At 44.7% G+C, this 23604-nt stretch overlaps 1 protein-coding gene across 1 annotated transcript in view; it reads left to right on the top strand.

Annotated features, from left to right (window-relative positions):
- KLF7 (KLF transcription factor 7) overlaps positions 1-23604 on the top strand; it is an 88430-nt gene that overhangs the window by 44621 nt on the left and 20205 nt on the right. The window contains exon 3 of the mRNA XM_077918362.1: positions 6875-7484. Within this exon, the coding sequence (XP_077774488.1) occupies positions 6875-7484 (610 nt within the window). The remainder of the gene's footprint in view (positions 1-6874; positions 7485-23604) is intronic.

Raw genomic sequence — 23604 nt, 5'->3', positions numbered from 1 at the left:
ATTAAGCAGGCTGAGTCCAGGAAATGTCAACTCACATCAACCCTGCCCATTGGCAGTCTGGCTGGGGCGCTGAAGTTCAACACCTTGGGAGAACCACCGGTTCCCCACCCCTGTCTTAGACTTCACCCCTATCGATCACACTCCACCCCCTGCTCTGTGAGGTTCCACCCCAACCATCTCAGGACCTGAGCCTCAGAAGACCTGGCCTACGTACTGGCGGGGGGGGGGGGAGGCAGAAGGAGCTAAGGTTGGTAAGGATCTTCCTCAAAGGGACCCCTGACTATTTGGTCCAGTCGCAGACGACTCTGGGGTTGCGGCGCTCATCTCGCTTTACTGGCCGAGGGAGCCGGCGTACAGCCATGTGGCCAGCATGACTAAGCCGCTTCTGGCAAACCAGAGCAGCGCACGGAAACACTGTTTACCTTCCCGCCGGAGTGGTACCTATTTATCTACTTGCACTTTGACGTGCTTTTGAACTGCTAGGTTGGCAGGAGCAGGGACCGAGAAACGGGAGCTTTCCCCGTTGCGGGGATTCGAACCGCCAACCTTCTGATTGGCAAGTCCTAGGCTCTGTGGTTTAACCCACAGCGCACTGAGCTTTAACTTCTGGGAAGAGGGGGCATTGGGTGAGGGTTCTAACCCATGCCCTAGAATGGTAGTTCCTACAGAGAGATAGGATCTCTACTGACCCCCCGCAAGCTGGAACAATCAGGCGCCTACTTCTCATTTCTCTTTAAGGAACCACATTCTTCTTCAAACCCTGTCCATCACGTCATGCAGTGACTCTGGCAACGAATAACATCTATCAACTTCTCTTTATCTTGTAGCAGCTGTGCCACGTCATTTATCTTTAGGTGTCTTTTGTTCGGTATCAATCTTCACAGTACAAATCTGTCTCCTCTTTCAGCTTGCTGCGTGCTAGTGTAAAGTGGAGCTATGGTTTGGTTTTTTACTAGAGGCTGTAGGTGTTCCTTCCCCACCATCTAACGGGTCTTTGGTATGATGCACCAGTGATACAGTGGTACCTCGGGTTACAGACGCTTCAGGTTACAGACTCCACTAACCCAGAAATAGTACCTCAGGTTAAGAACTTTGCTTCAGGATGAGAACAGAAGTCTCATGGCGGCAGCAGGAGGCCCTGTTAGCTAAAGTGGTACCTCAGGTTAAGAACAGTTTCAGGTTAAGAATGGACCTCCAGAATGAATTAAGTTCTTAACCTGAGGTACTACTGTATTCGCCAAGGCTCAAGTTGGATTTAGTGTACAGTGGAAATAATACCTGTTCTTAACCTGAGGTACCACTTTAGCTATTGAGGCCTCCCGCTGCCGCCGCGCCGCCGCCGCACGATCTCTGTTCTCATCCTGAAGCAAAGTTCTTAACCCGAGGTACTATTTCTGGGTTAGCGGAGTCTGTAACCTGAAGCGTCTGTAACCTGAAGCGTCTGTAACCCGAGGTACCACTGTATTTTTAAGTAAGGCTTTTGTTTTGAAACACTGAGCCGCAAAACCTTCTCCAAAAATATGGCTAATCTCTTAACTATCTTTGGTGTTGCTTCTGCCAACAATTCCAAGTAGTTTGCAGAATTGGTGTAACAGAGATCTGCAAGAAAATTGACAAGCGAACTTTGTGCCATTCCAGGTTACTTCGTGCAGATCACTGGCATACATTAGCGCTTTCGAGCCCATTCCAGACACAGTTAATATCTGTTAGGCAAAACTTATCCCTGTATTCCAACACCAGGACTTCTCTGTTTTCTGAGCACTGCTATGTTGGTTCTAGTATCTAGCACGGAATATACATTTCCTGAGAATATCAGCACCTTCCCTACACATAACAGGCTTATAGCTTTGGTGGTTATGGAGAAAATATGGCCCGTAACACTAGCAAGTTTCCTAGGAAAATGGGATTTGGAAAATTTTCCTATACAAATTAGGATACTTTGCATTGGAAAACTTTCTGGTGCCCAAGAGTGCTTTAATTTGCTGCGTTCGGTTTACATGTATTTAGCAAGCAGAGCTAGAATGTTGAGGCTTGTCTAATGTTATAGTTGCAGTTGGCATGCACTCATTGTGACTAACGAATTTACGATATAAAATTTTCCACAAAGAAACAGATAAAGCACGTTTTACAAGTAATGTTTTCTGGGGGGGAAATAATCACCCCACACGCTAATCACTAGCACACCCCAAATATGGCGTAGTGAATGCAACAGGCAAAGCCAAGTGGGTACGAGTAGAATTGGACAGATGATTCTTAATGCATTTCTGTATGTTTTGTGCAATGAAAGTTTCTACAGCAGAATAGAAAGTTTCTAGTGCAGAATATAACACTTGTTCTGAAAGAGCTTCATTGGCTGCCTGTATGCTGGGTGATCTCGTGTGTGTGTGTGTGTGTGTGTGTGTTTGTAATTTTTTTTATATAAGAATAAGAATAAGAATAAGAATAATATCTTTATTGTCATTACCCCCTCTCGGGGACAACGAAATTACTTGACTGCTCCATAAAAACACTAATTAAAACAATACAGTATAGTACAGCAAGGAAGATTAGATGACTTTCAAAGCCCAGGCTTCCCATTCAGGGCCGAGATCGCTCTGGAGAAGAAGCTGTTCTTAAGACGGCTCGTTCTTGTCTTCATCGTCCTGTATCTCCGTCCCGACGGCAGGAGCTCGAAGAGACAGTGACCAGGATGCGATGGATCTTTTACTATGTCCAGTGCCTTCCTATGGCACCTTGTGGCATAAATCTGCTCTAAGGTGGAGAGTGGGCAGCCAACAATGCTCTCTGCTGCCTTAACAACTCTGCACAACCCCATCCTGTCCTGGGTAGTACAGCTTCCGTACCACACACATAAGCCATAAGTGAGCACGCTCTCAATGGCACAGTGATAGAAGGCAAGCAGCAGTTTCTGCGGAAGATGGTTTTTCCTTAGAATTCTCAAAAAGTACAGTCTCTGCTGCGCCTTCTTCACAAGCCCCCTTGTGTTGACACTCCAGGACAGATCCTCTTGTAATTCAATAATAATAATAATAATAGCATGAAGCAATGTAAACACCAAATAATGAGTAGCAGTCACCAGGAATAAATCAAAATACAGTCATTTTACACACACACACACACACACACACACACACACACACACACAGCAGAAAATAATAGCAGCATGTTAAATTAAATCACCAAGCCAAAAAGATGCATGAGTCCCACAGGGTCTGGGTAAGATGGTGCGTCAGGTCTAAGGTCTTCCACCTAGCAGTTCAAAAGCACATCGAAGTGCAAGTAGATAAATAGGTACCACTCCAGCGGGAAGGGAAACAGCATTTCCGTGCGCTGCCTAGTCATGCCACATGACCCGGAAGCTGTCTGCGGACAAACCCTTGGCCTATAGAGCGAGATGAGCGTGCAACCCCAGAGTCGTTCGCGACTGGACTTAACTGTCAGGGGTCCCTTTACCTTTACCTTTTCGCATATTTGGGACTCTGAACAACTTGGGACCGGATTACCTTTAGGGAGGCCTTACATTTTTTTATACCCCTGTGTGGTCACTTCTGCCCTTGCAAGAGGCTCTCTTAGTAGTTCTGTTTTCTCACGAAGTTCACCTTACGTCTACTAAGAGCAGGGTCTTTCATGTGGTAGCACCTGTCTTTGAGAATGTGCTTCCAATGAACAGCAGACCAGGCACTTTCCATCCTGGCATTTACGCTCACCTGTTCACTCAAGGCTTTCCCTGCGGGGTGATCCATCTGTGTTGATACAGTAATTTGATACTCCAATTTGCAATGGATTTTGAATTTGTTTTACGGATGCAATTTTTACTGTTTTATGGTGTTCACCACCATGGTGGTTTTCGTAAGGTTGACGGTAATTTTTGTGAACAGATAAATAATAAAATAACAGCACCTCCTTCTCATGCTCCAATTGGGGGCCTGGGTGGCGGTGTTATGCTGCCAACAAATTTGTTTTAAAACATAAGCTTGGCAACTGGAGATCTTGTTTTTGTGTGTGTTTTTTTACTTGTGATGTCGGACTGAGAAGGAAGAAGGTTATGTAAGGTATTTGATGTTTTCCGGAGCAGCAAAATTGCATGTGAAGAAAAAATCTCTGTAATGCATGAAAAAGCGTCAACTTGTGGCAAAGAGCAGGCGGATGAGAATTGGGGTTCAAAGGAGGACGGCCCTTCCTCATTTAGTTTTGCAGATACTTTATCTGTAGTTCTTCTCTAATGGCACAAACGCGGTGTTAAAGACAGAAGAATTCTGTGAACTGGAAGGCTAAAGATAACAATGCGTATTTGGCTTCATATAATTAATTTGCAGATGACCCGTGGGAATGTGGCACGCAGGTTGTGCTGCTTTCACAACAGCCTTGCAGCACAACCCCACACAGGTTTACTCAGAGTTTTGTCTTGCTGGGTTCAGCGGGTTTCAGTCACTAGTAAGTGTGCAGCCTAATTCAATAGCAGCTTCTCCCCAACGGTGGACAAGCCACAGGCAGCACCTGGGGAAAAATACTGATATATGAACAGTGGTGCCTCGCAAGACAAAATTAATCCGTTCTGCTAGTCTCTTCGTCTTGCGATTTTTTCGTCTTGCGAAGCACGGCTATTAGCGGCTTAGCGGCTATTAGCGGCTTAGCGGCTATTAACAGCTTAACGGCTTAGCGGCTATTAACGGCTTAGCGGCTTTAAGAAAAAGGAAACAAACTCGCAAGAACTCGCAAGACGTTTCGTCTTGCGAAGCAAGCCCATAGGGAAATTTGTCTTGCGGAACGACTCAAAAAACGGAGAACCCTTTCGTCTAGCAAGTTTTTCGTCTTGCGAGGCATTCGTCTTGCGGGGCACCACTGAACTTTGAAATCATAGCAATCAAAATGCAACAAATTGTTTCATTCGTTCCCACCTCCACTTGATTAGCATTGTGCTTTAAAACGTAAGCAACCTCTTAAAAACTTCTTCTTTTTTAATGGATACTTTCTGTATCCTGAAAATAGACCCAGCCTTATCAGAACCTTGTCTAGCCATCGAGAGTGTGTTGGGGTTTTGTTCCTGTTGTTGAAAGCTCTCCCCACCCGTCCAACCTTTTGAGTTCTCTCCCCTTCACCCCCCTTTTTTATTTTTTAAGGGAGATGGCCTTGAGGAGGTGGTTTTGTGTTTCAGAGGCAGAAGGCAAGGCTTGACCAGCTGGTAGCTTGAACTGACACAGGTGCAAAGACCACAGGGGGTGGGATACAAGAATAATTATAGGTTTCTGAAGCATCAGGCCTTGCCTCAAAGGGGGCTTGCGGAGAACTGTTCTTTATGGAAAATTAATGACAAGGCTCGAAGTCTGTCAGGACCACTATGGTTGTCATAAGAGGAGTAATGCCTTAAAGGGACAGCTCTCCCCCCCCCCCCCGCCCTCTCCACAGGAAGTTTGGAGACCAAACCCAGCATTTTAATCTCCAGGCAGTGGAGAATTCAAATGACCGGCGTTAGACATAGCAGCCTCCACGCTTGCTAACCTGGGGATTACGGGTTCTTAAGAGTTTTCTGTGCAGCAGAGAGTAAACTGAGGCCAGGAAGAGAGAGAGAGAGGCAAATATTTCAGCCCTGTGATAGAAAGAAGGAACATCCTAATACAGTAAGCCTTCAACTTACACAGAGGCAACGTATCAGGGATAGCGCCTGAAGCCAAAATCAAGTGTAGTCAAACCGTATTGAGTGCAATGGCGGGTGGGATTGCCAAAGACTTTTTTTCTCCTGCGCTCAGTCCCCCTTTTAAAATTTTGTTTTGTTTTGTTTGTTTGCCAGGCATGTAAAGCTGAATGCACACAAGCTAAATGTGCACCAGTTGCATAGAATACTTACTGAATTGTACCTGGGGGGGGGGGGAGTGGACCTTACACTGGTTTGTATTTTATACCGACTCCTGTTCTCTGGGTGTTTCTCCTTGACTACTCAGCATTGCGTGGAAAGGCTAAAATATAAAAAGCTGGCCTATATAAATGGACTGTTACAGCACTTTCGACATCCCACTTTTCTGTCCCGGTGGCCTGGCATTTACATCAACAGCCAGCGGTTCTGAGCAGAGCCTCAAGGAGCTTTCCCCGCTGGTTCCTCTTGCCCTGCTGAAAGGAGCTAGGAGCCACTGGGCCGAAAGCAACCTGGTTTGCACTGCAGAGGAGCACTTCCTGTGCCTTCCACCCCACAAAAACTAAAGCTTCCCCTGTTTGGTACAGAGGTATTTGTGCCAGGACCCCAGAGAAGATGCAACTGCAACCTGCGAATAGCCTGCTTGTGTGCTATAAGCAAACCTTTCAGATGGATCGGGGAGGGGAAGGAATTTGACTGATTGTGGCGCAGCCTCATAACATTTGGGGGTTGGTTCACAAGTGGTTGCTCCTGGGGTTGCTAGGCAACTGGAAAAGGCCTCTGCTGTCCTCCGTCTTCCTCCCAGAATGGAGAAGTGGCACTTGTAGCTGTTGTTCTGTGGGGAAATTCATAGAATTGTGGAATTGGAAGGGATCTTGAGGGTCATCGCGTCCAACTCTCTGCAAAGCAGGAATCTCTTACCCAACATGGGCTTTGAACCAACCACCCTGAAATGAAAAGTCTTGAGCTATAGCACAGCAAATAATTCATTTCTCCTTTCTTTTCTTATGACTGTTTTGGCCTATCCATATGTTTCCGCCAATTAGGGAAGGGATGGGGCAGCTGTGGCCCTCCAGATATTGCTGAGCTATACTTCCCATCATTCCCATTGGCCTTGCCAATGATGGGAATCGAGCAGTACCTGGAGGCCCGTGGGTTCCCTACCCCTGTGTCTGTCTTCTGTTTCTCGGCAGTGGCAACTGTTGGATTGGGTGATCTAATGACGTCTTCCTTCTCTGTCTGCAGACATGCCTTGAGCTGGAACGCTACCTTCAGACGGAGCCCAGGAAGATATCGGAGAGCTTTGGTGATGACTTGGACTGTTTCCTCCACACTGCCTCCGCTCAAGACACAGAAGACACCATCCAGCAGCTGGACCCCCTCTTGTTACCTGTCGACATGAGTCCTTGCGACAAGAATTCCAACATGGACGTTATCGTCTCGCGGGACAAACTCTTGTCCGAGACTTGCCTCAGCTTGCAGCCTACCAGCTCCTCCACAGAGGGCTATACTGCCGTTAACCAGGCCCAACTCAACGCAGTGACCTCACTAACGCCTCCCTCCTCCCCTGAGCTCAGTCGCCATCTTGTAAAAACCTCACAGACTGTCTCCGCGGTGGATGGCACAGTTACGCTGAAGTTAGTTGCAAAGAAGACCGCCCTCAGCTCTATAAAAGTCGGTGTGGTAGCACCGGCCAGCACAACAAAGTGTGCGCTCAGTGACAGCGAGCAAGGAGGGACGGGGGCAGATGCTTTGCCGGAAAACAAGAAGAGGGTTCATCGCTGTCAGTTTAATGGGTGCCGGAAGGTTTATACAAAGAGCTCACACTTAAAAGCGCACCAGAGGACTCACACAGGTACTTATGTTGGATGCTTGGGTCTCGTGCTTGCTCCTTTGTTTGTTTGTTCGTTACGTTCAGAGTTGAAGTCCCTAGATGAGAGTTGTCTATTGGAAGATGGTTTGGAGCAATGTGTTCCATGTGTTTCTGAAGTGGGGGGTGGGAATTTGCTATCTGAGTATGACCTTGCTCACGTGGAAGACCCCTGAAAGAGTCTCAGGTTTCCCTGCATTTGGTACACGTTTCAGAATTCCCCCAAAACACTGGAGATGCAAAGCCTGTGTTCACATGTAATGCTATGCCACATATTCTGGTTTACTGTGAGCAAGCAGCATTTGCAAGACACGATCCTCAAAGCGAACAAAGCAACCAGGGCTTCAGCCATGATCCTGAGTTTTTAGGTAATGGAAAGCCAAGGTTTGCTGGTTTGTTCACCCTACTCATGCCAGGGGAGGAGCAAAGTGAGAGCATGTTGGGAGCACATTGTTTGTGAAATCTCGATTACTGTTACATGCAAACACAGCCAATGGGGTGCACAGGTCATCGGAGGTGAAAAGCTTTTCCTGTTTGTTTGAACCATCTAGATTTGCATATCTTGGTCACGGAAAGCACCTCCAAGTATAGCATATATTCTCTCCGTGAATGATGCGGATTAATGTAGCAGGATTAACGCACTGTCAGTGCTGTTAGCTCAAGGGGGTGAGTGAATTGGCTTTATTTCACACCTGGTTTATGAGTCTGGCAGTTCTTTGATGGAATGAGTTGAGGACAGAAGAGTGGGCTGGATTCTAATCAGTTTAGCTTTGTAATGGTCGCATGCATTTCAAGTGGTGAAGTCTGTGAACTAATAGGATTCTGTAAAAAACGCACCTTCTGGCGGTTCCCTCACTGCGAGAAGTGAGGCTACAGGGAACCAGACAGAGGGCCTTCTCGGTAGTGGCGCCCGCCCTGTGGAATGCCCTCCCATCAGATGTCAAAGAGATAAATAATTACCTGATATTCAGAAGACATCTTAAGGCAGCCCTGTTCAGGGAAGTTTTTAATATGTAATGCTGTACTGTTTTTAACACTGATTGGGAGCCGCCCAGAGTGGCTGGGGAATAAATAATAAATTATTATTATTATTATTATTATTATTATTATTATTATTATAAAAACCTTGAGGGAAACGGCTTTAGTCCTATTGTCAAAAGAAATGTAAACTTCGAAAGACCTGCACTGTAGTTCCCATCCCACAAACAGTTGACATCTGGACAGCAGACTGAGCAAACACACAGGTCACAGACTTCCCCACTCTGCTGAGACATACTGTATTTCTGTTTAAACTATAGTGATTATTTATAAAGGTGCAAATATGTTCTTAGGCTGGTAGTTGAAATGATACTTCTCAGTGTGCTTAGAAATGTCACTTGTGCCAGGATCAAGGAATTTTTCTGGGCGGTGGTGTTTCTATGCCTTTGAGCTGGGGCTTCCTCTCAGTATCTTAAGAGTACTTAAAAAAAAAAAAGAGGTTTCAAATAATTGCAAAGAAACACCCCAAAACTTGAGATGTGCCCTTTCCTAGGAATAATTTTGTGCTGTTGATATTGCATCATCATCTTCATTACCATGCCATCACACTTGTAAAGCACCACCTCCTTAATTCTTTCCAGAGCACCGTATTTTTCGCTCTATAAGACGCACCAGACCACAAGACACACCTAGTTTTTGGAGGAGGAAAACAAGAAAAAGAATATTCTGAATCTCAGAACCCAGAACAGCAAGAGGGATCGCTGCGCAGTGAAAGCAGGAATCCCTCTTGCTGTTCTGGCTTCTGGGATAGCTGCGCAGCCTGCATTCTCTCCATAAGACGCACACACATTTCCCCTTACTTTTTAGGAGGGAAAAAGTGAGTCTTATAGAGCAAAAAAATACGGTAATCTTGCAAGGTCATTGCTTCTTCCCATGCTCAGATGTGGCAGGTGACATAGAGTGTTTTGCCCAAGGCCACAGATACCTATGGCTGACCACATGTTTGAATCCAGGTGTCCCAGTCAGAGTTTAGTTTTTTGTCTAGCAAATTGTATCCTCATCATGTAGAGCTTTTCACTGTGTGAACTACATCACATTAGAAATGATTTTAGACATTCAAGGAGGCCCACGGTATAAACCTCTAGCTAAACTCTACAGTCTGGTATGCACAATGTGGATTGCAAAAGTCCTTGTGTCAGAATTTCTCAGTGGAAAAAGGGAGAAAATAACAAATTGAAACGAGTGAGCTTTTAAACAGCCAGTTCTCCATAAGTTCTTTCCCCTCTAAATATTCGGATTACATGCATTGAGCTATCCCGTCTTCTCTCTCTACATTCTCTCTACTCTCAGAACATTTCTCAGAATAATTATTCTGCAATTGATTAATGTCTCTGCTCTCTTTCTCAGCTTTCCTCATGAGGATGATACAGTTCCATGACTGCTGTGCTATTTTTTGCTTCTAAAGGAACTGCTGAGTCAGTTTCCTCAATTTTGCTGTTGAACATGCAGTCTTTAATGATAATGCCACCATGCCATTAACATGTCTTTATAAAAGAGAGTTCCTAGAGATAGGTTTCCACCCTTATAAAGATAAATTTCCTGGGCTTGTAGAAATTAATATTATGCAGAGGATTTTCAAAGACTGAACTATTCATTGTGCTGTAGAGTTTCTGCATTGTAGTGGCTTAAAATCATCCCTTGTTCAAGGACCACCTTGGCCACATGCTTTCCATGTGGTGCTGGGGAAACTATGGGTTCCGTTCCAGCAGCACACCAAACCATGGTTTGCTCTAATGATAATTTAAAATCCAAACTGTTAGCAAAATGATGCTCATAACTATGTTTTGTCAGTTTGGACATCACACCAAAGTGCTCACTGGGAGTTGATGGCATGATGGGAGTTGTAGTCCAACAGCATCTGAGGGCTAGTGGTTCCTCAACCCTGGTGTAGATGACTGAACTAGATGGACCGATGGTCTGAATCCATAAAAGGCAGCTCCCTGTGTTCCTAACGTAAAGTGTTCTGAACTCCCTAAAGTGCTATATAATCCATGTTTAGTATTAGTGCTTCTCATGCCACTGGAGGTAATAATTTCAGTTTACTCATAAGTTGTAGATGAGCACTGTTATCTGATTGTGGCACACTTTGGTCGATCAGCTTAGGTTGGTAATTTGAATGGTCTGGTGTGAGAAGAGCAAGGGGGCTGGGTTTCATGGACATTTGGTCCACGGTGACTCTCAGTGAGTCTAGTTTTCAAACCTGATACTGGTCAGATCGAGACTTCCTGGCAGCAGTCAACTAGCAGCGGAAAAGTGTGTCATGTTCTAGGTCATCGGGAGGCAGCCTTCAGACATGCAGGACTAGAACTTCTTTGAGCAAAAGGTGAAACCAGGTGTAAAAGATTGACTTCGGGGAGTGGACACACCCTTGAAATTAAGGTTCTGGCATGATTCCTACTGAGCTTGTACTCAGAAGTAGAACCGGTATTTAGTTTCAGAACTGAACTCCGTCTTTCCTGGCCCTGTTTTAACTTTGTTCATTTCATTTAGTGAGGGGATATGCTTTTTGCAGCTTTCAGTTGGGAATTTCCCTTGCTATTCAAATGCAAATCACCCAGATATCAACCAGTGAATCCCAATCTACCTTCTGACTCCCCCAGCTCTGGGCCACACCTTTCAGCCTTGAACCAATTCATCGGAAAGAGAAAGAAGGTCAGTGGCTATGTGCAGGATATAGCCCTCCTATACGTGTTGTCCCTGACACCTTCAAATGCTGTATATGTAGAATGAAGCACCCTCTCACCTTGCTTGTGTAGTTACATTTCTGGACCTGATCACTATTGCAAATGAGATACTGGGTGGGCCCAGAAGTCTGACCCAGAACAGCTGTGCTTATGTTTACATGGCTTGCCTTTCTCAATCTGCACTGTCTGATCCCTCTCGACAATAAAGCTAGCATTACTTATGCAGGAAGAGAGCTAAATTGCCTCCGAAACCAAAATAGGAAGTATTAAAGAGGCGTGGTTTGGAAATTTTGGGGTGTATTGTCACGATCCCAAGCCCACGTCCCCAAGATTACAGCCATGGAGCAGTTATTTTGCCTTTGTCTTTCCACGCAGCCGTAGCTTCTTGGAACCATCATCAGCGTAACACACTGTCAATTGTGAACATGCTTGGCAGTGCCAATGGCTGCCAGCCACTTGGCTCAGTTGACAGCTGAACTGAAGGTCTGAAAAGATTGTGAGATATTATTTTTCCCTTTGGCTGCTGGTAGCGCTCTCATGTGCAGAAGAAGAGGAGGCTCTGTGTGGCTTAATTGCTCCGCATCTCTACAATAAAACGGAAAGACAAAGGCTTCTCTCTCCTTGAACATAAGCGGATGGGTTTCTTCTGCCACGCAGTGTCTCAAGCAATCATGTTGCAAACTCTGGTGGACGGATGAGATTTGCTGTAGGGCGGCCTTGGGGGTGACCACAGAATGCACCCTTGATTTTGCCTGTGGAGATCCATATGCATTCCACTGACTGCAAAGTTGACAATCCCTGTGCGGGGGGAAGAAAGCAAAGCACAAAACCCCTGGTCCCTTGCTGTCGAGGGGACTGAAGCAGGCAGAAGGAGAGGGGAGAGGACAGAGAGAAGGGAGGGTTTCCCCACTTGATTTATTATATTTCTGTGCTGCTTTTCATTCAAATGAATCTCAAAGCGGCTTACTGACAGCAAAGAAGGATAACACAACGGAACACAGTAAAACACCACAAATACAGCTTAAACCATATAGAATGAAACAATGACAATCTATAAAACACTGTCAACAATTTTTAAAAATAAGCTAAACGTCACAATTAAAGCAAAAGTCATATTACAGTGGTACCTCAGGTTACATACGCTTCAGGTTACATACGTTTCAGGTTACAGACTCTGCTAACCCAGAAATAGTGCTTCAGGTTAAGAATTTTGCTTCAGGATGAGAACAGAAATCGTGCTCCGGCGGCACGGCAGCAACGGGAGGCCCCAATAGCTAAAGTGGTGCTTCAGGTTAAGAACAGTTTCAGGTTAAGAACGGACCTCTGGAACGAATTAAGTACTTAACCCGAGGTACCACTGTATATGATTAACAAATCAACACAGCATTTATAATCTATAAAGCGATGTTAACATTCAGAAAATAGCAATCAGAAAATAACTAAGCGCTGTTAAGTTCATACACACCCTCTCCACACCCCTATGACTCGTAATCTTCCGCTCTGTTAAAACACAGACACACGTAGCTCAACGGTAGATCATGTTGTGCAAACCAAGGGTCCAAGGTCCTTGATTTCACCAGGCAGGGCTCCGGAGTGACTCACATCTGAAACTAGTGTGCCACTACCAATCACTATGGGCCAGAGGGATCCAAGGTCTGACTTTGGCACGAGACACAGTTCCCTCTGAATATTGTAATTTCTGGCATATGAAGAGTTTGGAATGCAACTGTTTGGTGGAGCCACTGTGTAGGCAAAGGAGTTTAATTCAGCTGAGCAGAACAAGAAGCAGATCTTCTAAATTATTTTTTTGGTCTCAGTTAACTGGAGGGGTTTTTTGTTTAAGTGGTGGTGCTAATTTATGTTGCGCCAAGGAGACGTTGCTAAGGATGAACGTGCAAAAAGGTGGGACCGGATTTTGGCCTGGAGTAAAATGGAGAAGTCGCTTGTCATATGGGAAAATATGTGCGAAAGAGCACTCTAGGTGGCAGGGGAAAGTGAGGTCTGCAGTTGGGAGAAAGAACACCTATTTCGTGGGTGTGAGGAACTGAAATAGAACTGGTACTTAATGGACTGGGGGCATAAATCTAGCTTTAACACATTTGCCCCCTGTTTTAATTGCATGGCAGATACTTCTGCAAGCAGTGACAGTTTGGCTTCTTGCCGGGGGGGGGCGGGGGCGGGGAGAGAATTTTCCAGCCCCATCTCAGCAAATGCCACTGAATCAAGTGACAGAAGGAGAACTAATTTAGGTTGAACAAAAGCAAAAAAAAAAAGGTAATTCACAGAGTAGAAATGTGTCATTGTCTAAGAAGGGAAGCAAGATATTTTGATGGGGAAATGTGCCTTAAAAATTAAATGAAGACCCTTCTATGGAAGGGTTAGTTTGGCTCGAGCCTCAATTTGAATCCGAAATGATGCTTAGAGCAGCACCTTGTAGAGACTTGCAGTGCTTTTGTTGCAGAAACAAATGGAACGGGGAGCCAGCTTGGGGGACAGGCTTCGTCTATTCAGTAGCTGCAGGATGTGATGGAAGAGTGGGGTGACTGATGCAACAGGGAAGAAATACTGGGTCCAGAAAGAGTTAATGGCAGCAAGGAGGGGCAGGCAGGGGAGAGCAGTCAGCTGAGCCCCAGGTGAGGCAGGCCTGTCAAGATGGTTGATGAGGAGCCTTATCCTGTTGGGATCTGGAATCCAGAGTGACCACCTAGGGAGTCCTAGCAGGGGGTGGGGGCCTGAAGATGTAAAAAAGAGAGAGAGAGAATGGAGAGTAAAGGGGAGGTAACAAACATTAATGGTGTTTGTTAAAATGGCATAAATTATGCAAAGGAACCAGGCCTTGGGCTCAGTTGCCAACATCTATGATTCCTTGAAGATGAAAGGGACTTTGGGGGGGGGGTTGCTTCATTTTAACTTACACGGCGACTCAAGCAGCATAACTAATTCCAATAAACTTTGGTGCAAACGCAATGCACTTTTGAAATGGCTGTGAGGAAAAGGCATCCTTGATGGGATGCAGAAAAACGACTCAGAATCGTCGGGCGGATTTTATGCCCTGCAAACCTGTATCTTTCCACTTAGGGCACTTGCCTCCTTAAGTGCTCAGAGAGGCATGTGTTGATGGTCACACCAACAAAATGTCCGTTAAAAATGAGGGTGTGTATGTGAAGGGACCGTTGTTGGTAGGGCTTACCTTTCATGTGCAAAAAGCCTCACATTAAATTCTTGGCATCCCCAGTTTTTTTAAAGGCGCACAGAACAGATGGTGGGAGAGCGCTCTCTCTGCCCAAGACCCTAGAGAGCTGAGTAAACAAGACTCGACTAGAAAGACAACTAGGACTCAGCTACACAGCTGCAAATAAAACATTGAAAGTGTGTTTTGAATGCAATATACAACGTGACGCTAGATAGCGATGGTGCGTCTTATGGAAAACTCAGTGTGGTGTTTTTTTAAAAAAACGCTTAAAAAAAAGAAACGTTTTCAGAACGGTTTTTATTTGTGTGTAGATTGCACCCTACTCTGACCATGTTAGGCAAATAAAACTGATCAAGAGTTTTGGATTGGGGAGAATATATTCATGGGGCCGAAACCAGCTCTTCGGGAGTACCAGTGGCTGCCAAGAATGTGCAGTAATAGGGCAAAGATCCTGAACTGCAGTGCATCAGATTCCTCTGGTGAGCAGTGCACAGTTGCCTCATGTTTTAGGGAAGCCACATTTATACAGGTTTCTTGCTATGTGTATTATTCAATCTAGTGTGTTCAATATGGGGCAGTGGATACTGTTAACCCTGCGCAGCAAGGTCACCTCACCATATTGGTAATATTTAGTCTTTTGTGTTCGGTCTGATGATTGCATTTTTTCAGACACAGATCCACAAAATATTGGTATCTGCTTTTAATGCTGTGCGCTGCGTGCTAACAGACAAGGTCGTAAATAGACTTCTGTTGGATAAAATGAAAAGGAAAATGCAAAATCATATAAAAATCTATATTCTGGCTTTTTTTGTGCCTACGTGCTACTCAGGGCAGTTAACAACAGTTGAAACCCATCACAACATACCATAAAATTCCTCCTCAAATGCATTATAATAAAATCAGAGACAACTGCAGCGAATAAGATGGACATCAGATAAAAAGCATATCTATTCAATAAAACAGACTCTTGCCTAAACAGGAAGGTTTTTGCCGTGTGGCGAAACAATGTAAGAGTGGTGGTCCAAGCTAGCGGTTACCATATTGTGAATAATATTCTAAGAAAAGCTTATACAGTGGGCTGAAATATTGACGTCTCCCTGCTCCTTATTTGCCGGTTTTGCAGCTGTTGGCTTGTCATATATCCAGAGCTCTTAGTGCTAAAGTGAAGTTGAAACTAAAAGCTCTTATTACTTTTTTTTTTTTTTTTTAAGTTCTCCTAACCTCTCCAGGGACAAAAAAATAATAATGGCAATTTAAAGCAGCGGAGAGTTGTCAATTAGGGCGAAAGAAAAGAAAGTAATGGTTTGAATGAGGGATGGGGGGGGGGGAGAAATGTGAGGGAAGAGTGTGTCGCAGACAGACTTTTGCATCCTGTTGCTAGGAAACCACATCAGCATTAAATACAGTGTGCTAATTGGCTAGCTTGTCAGTGCCTGGGTACCAGCCTGGGCCTGCTACACAGCTGCTTCTGCTGTCTGGTTGCTAGGCAACTGCATCTTCTCTCCCCCCCCCCCTTTTCTTCTGGCACCTAATTGTCTACTTTTGCTGCTGGTGTTGCTGCTGGGTACCAGTCTGGGCCTGCTGCTCTGCTGTTCTCCCGAGGGGCTGAGTTGGAGGGGGGGGAGGATATGTCAGCAATTAATGGAGCAGAAGGGCACATTCTACAGAAGGCCTGGCACCTGTGTCTCCTAATTCTCCCTCCACCCCCAACAAAATCCTTCTGTTCTTAACGCACATCAGGTGCCTCAAGCTTCTTTTTCTGCTAAGCTTACAAGAACAGGCTTTAAAAAGGAATTGGAATTGAGGGAGCTTTGTCCCTTTCATGAAGTGACTAGCAGGGGAAGGATAATGTAGCTTTTCTCAGTGTGCGTTGTGTCAGTGGGCTAGATGCGATGAATCGTTGCTTTCCTGCGTATGGGCTTGCGAGGGTGTGTGATAACTGAGTGCGGGTAGCTTAAGCCCTCTGAGACATTTTACTCTTTCTAAGAAGCATTCTTTACTCATGTTGAGGGAAGAGTCTATTTTTCCTTATTTCGTACTCCTTTTCATGCTTCACATTATATGCAGAATGACATGTGAAGGTTGTCACGGACACTTAAGTGACAGAGCCACTTAGGATGTGGTTCGCCGTTGATGTAGGTAAATTGATTGAAACAGCTCCTTTTCATTCCTTAAATGGGAACGACCGGTAGCTGCCACACAAGGGGCTGCCTGTCTCCACTCAGACGTGCGCATTGACCATTCCATGGCTGCAGCATGAAGCAGTGACTGGTGTGTTGCAAGCTCTCACAAATCCAATTCCCACAGAAAGGATAGCATTCTGTCCCCTTATGTAGAGTTTTTCAGTGGAGTCGATTCACTGAAATGTTGAGTAATCAAGTAATGTGTGAATTAACCCCAAACGTCAAAGCGAGATTGGCTGCAGCAAGGCTTTGTACCCTTGCTGAAGGGCTCAGAGAAGGTGATGTATAGGGATCCTGCCTCCATCCCCAGAAGGAGTCCTGGCTTTCCATGGTTACGATGTTCCTGCCACATGTATAAATTGCAAGATCCCACAAAGTGTTGTTGTTTAGTCATTTAGTCGTGTCCGACTCTTCGTGACCCCATGGACCAGAGCACGCCAGGCACTCCTGCCTTCCACTGCGTCCCGCAGTTTGGTCAAACTCATGCTGGTAGCTTCGAGAACACTGTCCCACCATCTCGTCCTCTGTCGTCCCCTTCTCCTTGCGCCCTCCATCTTTCCCAACATCAGGGTCTTTTCCAGGGAGTCTTCTCCTCTCATGAGGTGGCCAAAGTACTGGATCTGTCCTTCCAGTGAGCACTCAGGGCTGATTTTGTTTAGAATGGATAGGTTTGATCTTCTTGCAGTCCATGGGACTCTCAAGAGTCTCCTCCAGCACCATAATTCAAAAGCATCAATTCTTTGGCGATCAGCCTTCTTTATGGTCCAGCTCTCACTTCCATTCATCACTACTGGGAAAACCATAGCTTTAACTATACGGACCTTTGTTGGCAAGGCGATGTCACAAAGTGATCCCACAAAGTAGCATGCTTGAAAGGAGAAAAGGCATTTTCTGGAGTAGAATTCAGAGGGCTCGGTTCGTAATATGGGTTACCAGCAGGATGATGCAGAGTTCTTACCATTCCTGTTTTGTAGTCATTCATACCATTCATTGGGAACTTTGAATTCAGAACAGCCTTTCAGGCCAGTGTTAAGCATGGGATGTTAGTGCTAAATCTGCCTTCAATGGGCATTTTTGTGGCGCTAGGTGCCATTGATCTGCCTGTCAAGTCTCTCAACTACAGGCTGTGTGATATTCCATCTCAGGTAGGCGTTTTGATTCTACAAAACTGTGTGGGAGCAAATACGTTGACAGAAAGGATGGTCACAGTGGTGGTGTGCTGCTTTTCATCTCACACATCTGCCATGTTTCTCTTCTTCATTTTTCAGATTAATGTGCATGCGTGAATTGCTGTTGATGGTGTTTGTCAAAATGGTACCGTACACCATTTCTCTCTCTAAATAGGAATTGTACAGTACCCCAGCCACCTTAGTAATGAATTGCACTTTTTCTTACCTGATGAAATCAACTAGAGGCACATTCAACAATGAAAGAATCTTAAAAGAAACCGAAACAGATTTTTCTATTAGTTTCACTGTGACTGGTTCAAGAATGACACACATACTTTATGCTCAGGTTATATTTTTTATCTCCAAAATCTCTCTCTCTTTTAAGCAGCTGTATCAGTTTGTTTGTTTGTTTGCTCTTTCTCTCTTTGTCTAAAAAACAACAATTTGTTCCATCTATGACTCCTACTTTTACATAATGTGTTTTAAGATTAAATGCAAGTCCTGGGGGATTTCACATCCAGGATATTAAAGGGAATGATTGCATCGTCAATCATTAACTTACTAGTACTTTGAAAAGGTGAAATTATTTCCATTTCTAGTTTTTGGAAATGGAAAACACTAAGGTTATAACATAAAACTGCATACATTCAGATTTTTAAAACTCAGCTGTTGTTTAGAAATCCATTTATGGCAAAAACTCACTTCAGAGGGTTTGGGCCAAGATATAAATCTGTCATGAGTATGAATGTTAAATATATTCTGGGGCACATCAAACTAGAAGAACCTTAATACTTCAAGATACTTTGGAGCAATTTTAATTTATAGGGCTTCCATTTTGTTACATTTGAAAGACAAGCTTTCCTCCACCCCTACGTTGGCACGTAAATGCTTCAAACAAGCCATAGTTCGGCTTGTTGTGTCATCCAAAAGTGGACAGTGGTTTACTTCAAAACCTAGAAAGCCAGAAATAAACGAAGAATTCTAAGGACTGTGCAGGCAATCACATTCGTGACTAAACTATGGTTTATTACAAACTTTGGTTTATTGCTACATATGAACACGACTCTTACCGATAAGGTAGGTGAGTATTATTTCTGCATTGCAGGTAGAGGGGCTGTGCTGGGCTCTTGAGTGAAGCAGAGATTCAAACTGAGATTGCCTTAGCTGGCTGAGTGTCTTAGCTGTTACGCTGCACCACTATCTTGAACAAAAGCAGTAGCAAATAAATGGCTCAATAGTGGGGGTTTTTTAGGTGTGTGTGATACTCAGTCCAGGTCAGACTACAAGATCACTTTGATCTGAAAAGTGCCCTTGTTTTGGCACCAAATAGAGTCTGGTCTGGTGAGTGGAGGAGGAGGAAGAGCTGTCTAACAGAGTCTCCATGGCACTTTACTGTCTGCTAGAAAAAAGCAGCATTAATCTTGAATTTTGAACAAATGGAGCTGCCTTATACAGAACCAGACCATCAAATTCAGTATTTTTCACACTGGCAGTAGCTGTACAAGAAATCTAGCAGGGACTGAGCAATGGGAGCTCACCCCGTTGCGGGGATTCGAACCGCTGACCTTCTGATCGGCAAGCCCTAGGCTCTGTGGTTTAACCCACAGCGCCACCCGCATCCTGCGTCCACGTCTCAGGTATCTGGAGATACCTGAGATTAAATCCAGGCATATGCTCTGAACTTAATGTTCTTCTTTTACCAGAAAGCTACAGATTGTGTATGGATGTGGATAGAAAACAACTGCGTAGAGGGTTCCCCCATTTTTAAATAAATTGTTTAATTTTGTTAAATATATACCCGAAGAGCCTTGCATTTTGGAAACTTGTGTCCTTGCTTGTCCTGCTGTGCTCATGCAGAGGTGGACAGCTGGGCAGGCGAAGTTAGTTGGAAAAAATATATCTGTAGAATAGCAGTAATGATGAACTTGCTTCTACAGAGTTGTTGGGATGGCAAACACAATCTTCAAAGCTCTTTTTCAATTGAAAGCACAGAAATTATAAATAGATCAGAGCCGCTTCAGTTCTAAACAGGTGGCTGTAGGTGGATATTATATGAAAGCAACTTGCCCTCTTTTAGCTTCCTGAATTTATCCCGCGACAGCTCAGAAAAGTAGTACAGTATGTGAGAAAGCAAGAATAGATGTTGAATGTTCAGCTCCTAGTTTGAACTCTGCCTAGGCCCTTCATGAAAGCAACTGCTTCTTTTTCAAGATGCTACAGAATGGGACGCGGGTGGCGCTGTGGGTTGAACCACAGAGCCTAGGACTTGCCAATCAGATGGTTGGCGGTTCGAACCCCCGCGACGGGGTGAGCTCCCGTTGCTCGGTCCCTGCTCCTGCCAACCTAGCATAGAATCATAGAATCATAGAGTTGGAATAGACCACAAGGTCCATCGAGTCCAACCCCCTGCCAAGCAGGAAACACCATCAGAGCACTCCTGACATATGGTTGTCAAGCCTCTGCTTAAAGACCTCCAAAGAAGGAGACTCCACCACACTCCTTGGCAGCAAATTCCACTGTCGAACAGCTCTTACTGTCAGGAAGTTCTCCGAAAGCACGTCAAAATGCAAGTAGATAAATAGGTAACGCTCTGGCGGGAAGGTAAACAGCGTTTCCGTGCTCTGCTCTGGTTCGCCAGAAGCGGCTTAGTCATGCTGGCCACATGACCTGGAAGCAGTACGCCGGCTCCCTCGGCCAGTAAAGCGAGATGAGCCCTGCAACCCCAGAGTTGCCCGTGACTGGACCTAATGGTCAGGGGACCCTTTACCTTTACAGAATGGCTATATTGTGACTACAATAAAGCAACCTCTCAGAATCCATTTTCTGCACTCGTTCCTTAAATGCTTATTTCATCTGCTCCTTTTCTGTAAAACACAGCACAACAGTACACAACGTGACAAGATGCGAGAAGGTCCCAAAGATTTAGCACTTATGAAACCCAGATTGCAATCTGTGGGATGCAACTGTAACATGCCTTTAAAAAAGCAATCCTTGCCATAAGAAATTTAAATTTAGATTAATTTTTTCCTGGAGGCCATTGCACTTATCAGAGGGTGAGATAACCAAGTGATGCTTTCTTTAATTGTTTTCAGGGGAAGGAAAGCATTAATGAGATATTATGTAATCAGAGATGGTCACTGTTCCTTTTCCCTGCGTTTTGCTTTGAAGTTTTGACGAGCTGTCAAGGGGGGCAGGGAGCAGCCGAATCTTGGCTGAGGTCTGAGGGTCAAGGATTCCTTTAGACAGCGGCTTTTAAAGGTCACATTTTCCTTTGTCTTTCTGTTTTGTCCTCTGCACTGCATACAGTAAGCAAGCGTGCAGTGCCTGGGAACACAAGAGACACTGTCTGACATTTGGCAGCAAGGCAGCTCGTGTTACAAAAGAAAAGAATCCGAAAAGATGGCTAGTCTCAGTGCTTGGCAAAGCTACTCTGGAATGCCCCGGGAGCTCGGCTATCATAGATGTTGGAGGGATATCTGACGCTGAAATAAGTCAGAATACACTCCAGAAGGCTTTAACATCCTCTGTGCAATGGGTTTCATGCAGCACTGCTGTATAATGTACTATCCATCTTGGGTCGTATTTTTCAGCTGGTATCGCTGAAGGCCACCCCAATTAGTGACTGCAAGATATTTTGTTTGTTACGTTAGATCTTGGATCGTTGAATTGGGTACCAAGGGAATTATTCACTTCCATGGCAAATCAGTGTTGGAAAATCTCAAGCTGCTGTAGAAAACGATGGATCCTTTATCCTAGAAGGAAGATGGCTAAGAGTCGGGTTGCTTCAGTTTCTGGACAAGATGGGGTCTGATAAGCTAGCCTAGTCAGGAACTACACAATACTGTCTCCAGCGCCTTCCCTTTATGAAAGTTGATGCTTTTATTCATGTCTTCATGAGAATAGGTGTGCATTCTGTTATTTTGACTGATGACCTGTCCTCAATCCCAACAGGTCAGGGAACAGTAGGGTATGAAACCATGCATCTCCCGGCTTCAGTAGGTTTACAGTTGAAAGGCAAGTCCATGCTTCATGTAGCGGATGCTGTTACTGGATACATGGTGCGCACCGACCCCTCTCGCTCTCCAGGCTTCAGCGAAAGCCTGCATTCGCCCCATAGGACGCACACACATTTCCCCTTCATTTTTGGAGGGGAAAAAGTGCGTCCTATAGGGCGAAAAATATGGTACTTTTACATCTTATTCAGTTTTTTTGACTTCCATCAATACTGCCTGAAAATTTTCCAATCTAATCTCTTAGTATACATTTCTTATTTTCCCTATTACATTTCAAACTCATAACCAATATCTCTATCTTTTTCTACTTTGTAACACTGTATATTTCTCCTTACAAAACTTCTTGTAGTCCTACTAGCGTAATTTGTTGATTACCGTTGCTCTTCAAATAATTCATATACTTCTTCCAATCTTCTTTAAATCTCTGGTCCCGCAGGTTTCGAATCCTTTTTGTCCAATTCTGCACAGTCCAATTCTGCATAGTCCATTATGTCCAATTTTTGTCCAATTCTGCATAGTCCATTAATTTCATCTGCCATTCTTCTTTCATTGGAATTTCTTCTTGTTTCCATTTCTGGGCTAACAATACTCTTGCCGCAGTTGTTGCATATAAAAGCAATTTAACATATTGCCTATTAATGTCCTGACCTATAATACTAAGTAAAAATGCTTCCGATTTTTAAAAAAAATGTATATTTCAGCATCTTTTTCATCTCATTATATATCATTTCCCAGAAGTTCTTTACTTTTTTACATTCCCACCACATATGATAAAATGTACCTTCTTTTTCTTTACATTTCCAACATTTATTATATGTATTGACATGTCTTACCAGTTTTGAGCCATTGAGAACTCTTGAATTCAAGAGAGTTGCAATATGTTATGTGAAATGAAATAATGCAATTTAAAAAAAAACAAACCTCCAACTCTACCCCCCCCCTTTCCCCTTCACTTTCCCCTAAGGTAAAAAGGTAAAGGGACCCCTGACTATTAGGTCCCGTCGTGACCGACTCTGGGGTTGCGGCGCTCATCTCGCTTTATTGGTCATGTGGCCAGCATGACTAAGTCGCTTCTGGCAAACCAGAGCAGCGCACGCCTGCCGGAGCGGTACCTATTTATCTACTTGCACTTTGACATGCTTTCGAACTGCTAGGTTGGCAGGAGCAGGGACCGAGCAACGGGAGATCACCCCGTTGCGGGGATTCGAACCGCCGACCTTCTGATCGGCAAGCCCTAGACCCACAGCACCACCTGCGTCCCTTCCCCTAAGGTAGCTGGATGCAAAACAGAACAGGGTTCCTGCATCTTCAACTGTTGTGTGGAAGGGTCAGGATTTCAGCAGGTGTAGCTGGAGTCACAAGCTACACCTGCTGAAATCCCCTCGTCCCCCATAACTTTAAAGGCTCAGGAACCCCACCCCTCTTCGCATGATCCGGCTACCCTGCTTTCTCATTTATTGCCTTGAGAGACGAGATCACTTGACTGATGGGCTGGCGGATCAATGGGTGTTTGGCTTTGCTACACCTGCTTCAATTTTGTATAGAGTTTCCTTTCTGCATTGCTCTGCCTTTCAGTTTTAGATCCCTCTCTCCCCCTTTCATTTGGAAACCCATCTGAGCTGAGGATAAAAGGCTCTGCTTGCTGAACTGTAGGAGATATCTCTGCCCATTCTCCTCATCTGCCTGTGCCAGATTTCCACTTTATCTTTGGAGTAGCAGAGCCTAGCTTGCAATCAGTAATGTTTCGTAAATGACTAACCACAGAGAAGCCTCTCTCTTTTTGCCTTCCTTGGGCCCTGATGAGAGATGCTTGTGTTAGCTTCAT

This window comes from Podarcis muralis, chromosome 1, assembly GCF_964188315.1.
Source record: "Podarcis muralis chromosome 1, rPodMur119.hap1.1, whole genome shotgun sequence".
Lineage (NCBI taxonomy): Eukaryota > Metazoa > Chordata > Lepidosauria > Squamata > Lacertidae > Podarcis > Podarcis muralis.
Note: the sequence above shows the minus strand (reverse complement) of the source record. Positions and strands in the feature narration are given on the sequence as shown.